General features: G+C 33.7%; 1 protein-coding gene across 2 annotated transcripts in view; it reads left to right on the top strand.

Moving 5' to 3' along the window:
• Positions 1-2,206, top strand: part of FKBP7 (FKBP prolyl isomerase 7) — a 98,681-nt gene extending 96,475 nt beyond the window's left edge. Inside the window, exon 4 of one of the 2 annotated variants that reach the window (XM_053698508.1) lies at positions 1,473-2,206. In XM_053698508.1, the coding sequence (XP_053554483.1) occupies positions 1,473-1,634 (162 nt within the window). In that variant the 3' untranslated portion in view covers positions 1,635-2,206. The remainder of the gene's footprint in view (positions 1-1,472) is intronic. The other variant, XM_053698509.1, reaches the window with a different exon arrangement.
• Positions 2,207-2,552: the final 346 nt, after the last annotated feature.

The following is a 2,552-nucleotide window of genomic DNA, read 5'->3' as shown; positions in this document are numbered from 1 at the left end:
TTGGCCCTATAGACTCCAACCAAAAGCCAAAAAATATTTAGGAATTTATTTAACCCCAAAGAGCCAACTGCTACATCAAAGGATTTTAATGGACAAGTGGAAAATGTAAAAAAGATCTTAATACCTGGAAAGATCGCACTTTTTCTTGGTGGGGTAGACTACAAACACTAAAAAGTAATATCCTGCCCTGGTTACTTTTTTATGCAAGCAGTACCAGTTTCCTTTTCACCCACCTTCATAAGTAGATTACAACATATTCTAAATGTATATGTTTGGGGGGAAAGCAAACCTAGGATCAACAGAGCAACCATATTCCGACATATTAGAGAAGGTGGATATCCTACCATTAGACGAATATACTTACTATAGACTCAATAATCTGGACAATTATTATAATATAAAATTTTACTGGGACTCAAATAAACATGTGTTACAGGACTCTTCTTAAATTTAACTTAGGCCCCTAGTTTGAATTCTATAAGGCTGTTCTTACGGTCTACAAGAGTAGTACAAGGATATACCCTCCCCCTCTTTCTCTTTTGGTTTTATTTATTTTCATTGACACTCTCTCCTGCAGGATAAATAACGACTATAATTTGACTTCATGTCATTAAGTAAACGATGCTAGTTTTTGAATATTTTAATTGTCAAACAGCTAGTGTACATTTCAAAAATGTTACATGTTCTATAGTGTTTATACTATTATTTACTCTTATAAAGAATATTGTAAGAGTATACACAGGTGATATGTTATTATCCTGCTCATGATTGTACTCTTACTTTAATAACAATAAAAAATAAATAGATTAGCAATTATTATGGCTAAAGAGAGACCCCGCTAGTTCTTTGTTCATATCAGTGGGGGGAGAGCATTTCCAACTTACAAGTAAATGTAAGATACAGCAATCCCCCGTTCCATACACTTACCCCTGATAAGATGTTTGAAGACCTCCCTTTTTACTGTTAAAATGAAACACATTTTTTTTAATTACCTAGTCCTGGACTGCCCATCAGATTCTGATATTGTTTTTTGCACTCATGGGGCTATTCAGAAGCCATACCCACCTGCACCCTAAAGGCTACAATGCCTATGCGTCCGCAGAGCCACTGACTTATGTACTCTATTTATTTTATTTTATTGTGGAAGATTAGGTAAAAGGAGGTTGCACTTATATTGACTGAGCAGTAAAACTGGAACTTTTATGAAATGATAAAGATATTAGTAGTTATTGGGGGCTGGAGTCAGCAGTGCTTTAGTGGGCTGGTCACTTTAAAAGGCAAAAAGGCAATATTCTTCATTCAGTGACAAGCCAATATCAATCATGCTGTCACTAAACATAACCACAGAATAGAGCTGATATTCAATATGTGCGTTGTAACCTTTTTTTTTTTTTTTTTTGTTTTTTTGAATGTCTTAAATTATACTTCATTTAAATTAATAATATCATTATCTTTTTTTCATTTTTATACAGATAAGTCATTATTTAACGGAAGAGTTTAAGAAAGATGGGAAACAGCGAGACCCGTCCGTACATGGCTTGATTTTAACAGATATATTTAAGAGAAATGATTATAATGGTGACGGTTTTATATCTGCAAAGGAATACAATGTCTACCGGCATGATGAGTTGTAGTAAATTATTTGTTTTGGAATAGTTTGTGGTTTCTTTTTGACAATGTTTTAAGTTCTAAAATGTGTTTAAACTGTGCAAATATATAAAATTTATTTTTGGTTAAGTTGCAGTACTTACACAGTTGTATTTGGCCTGATTTACTGTTGTGAAAATTCAGTTCTGTTTTCTAAAACAATAAGAACTTTACTGTATAAGGCGTTAAACATGAATAAGTAATGTGAAAAGATTTGATTGGCTGGAGTAAAATATGTTCCATTTTAAGGGGATATTAAACACCTCTTGTTTTTGTGAGAAAAAAAAATGTGTTTTGTCCCTTGACAGGCCAAAAAGCAAATCAGATAGCTGGTTTAGGCAATTTGCAGCAATTTGAAACACCTTGGTTACATATTTTACATTTTGGTATCTTTAGGGAGTGTGGGAGAAAGCACAATTTATACACAAAACAATGGGTGCTTAATGTTCCTTTTAAAACCCTTCATAAGGGAATATGGGCACAAAAATAACAATAAGAAATTAACTGATTTTACAAGAAAAATACACATACCACTAATAAAGTTAATTGTAAAAAGTTACTTATTTTAAGAACTCACTCTTATTTCTAGAACCAGACATAGTTCAATACAAAGGGCACCATTTAAGAAAACTATGAACGCAGCTTTGGAGCTCCTTTGGCTGCAGGCTCACATGAGTGAGCCCGCAACTGATAGTTAAGAAGAAGCTGTCATCAGACCGCTGCTTCCTAACCTGTTTAGCAATCTATAAAGTGGTGTTCCTCAATCCCCAGTGGCTTGGCCGGGTTGTTAAATGAACTCTAAAGTATTAACTCTACTGAAAATGTATGGATTTATTGGGTGAACTTTACATTTTTACTCCTATACAATAACCACTTATGCAATAGTGTAGCCCCCTGAATTGATG

This window comes from Bombina bombina, chromosome 1, assembly GCF_027579735.1.
Source record: "Bombina bombina isolate aBomBom1 chromosome 1, aBomBom1.pri, whole genome shotgun sequence".
Lineage (NCBI taxonomy): Eukaryota > Metazoa > Chordata > Amphibia > Anura > Bombinatoridae > Bombina > Bombina bombina.
This window is presented reverse-complemented; position numbering and strand designations above follow the sequence as displayed.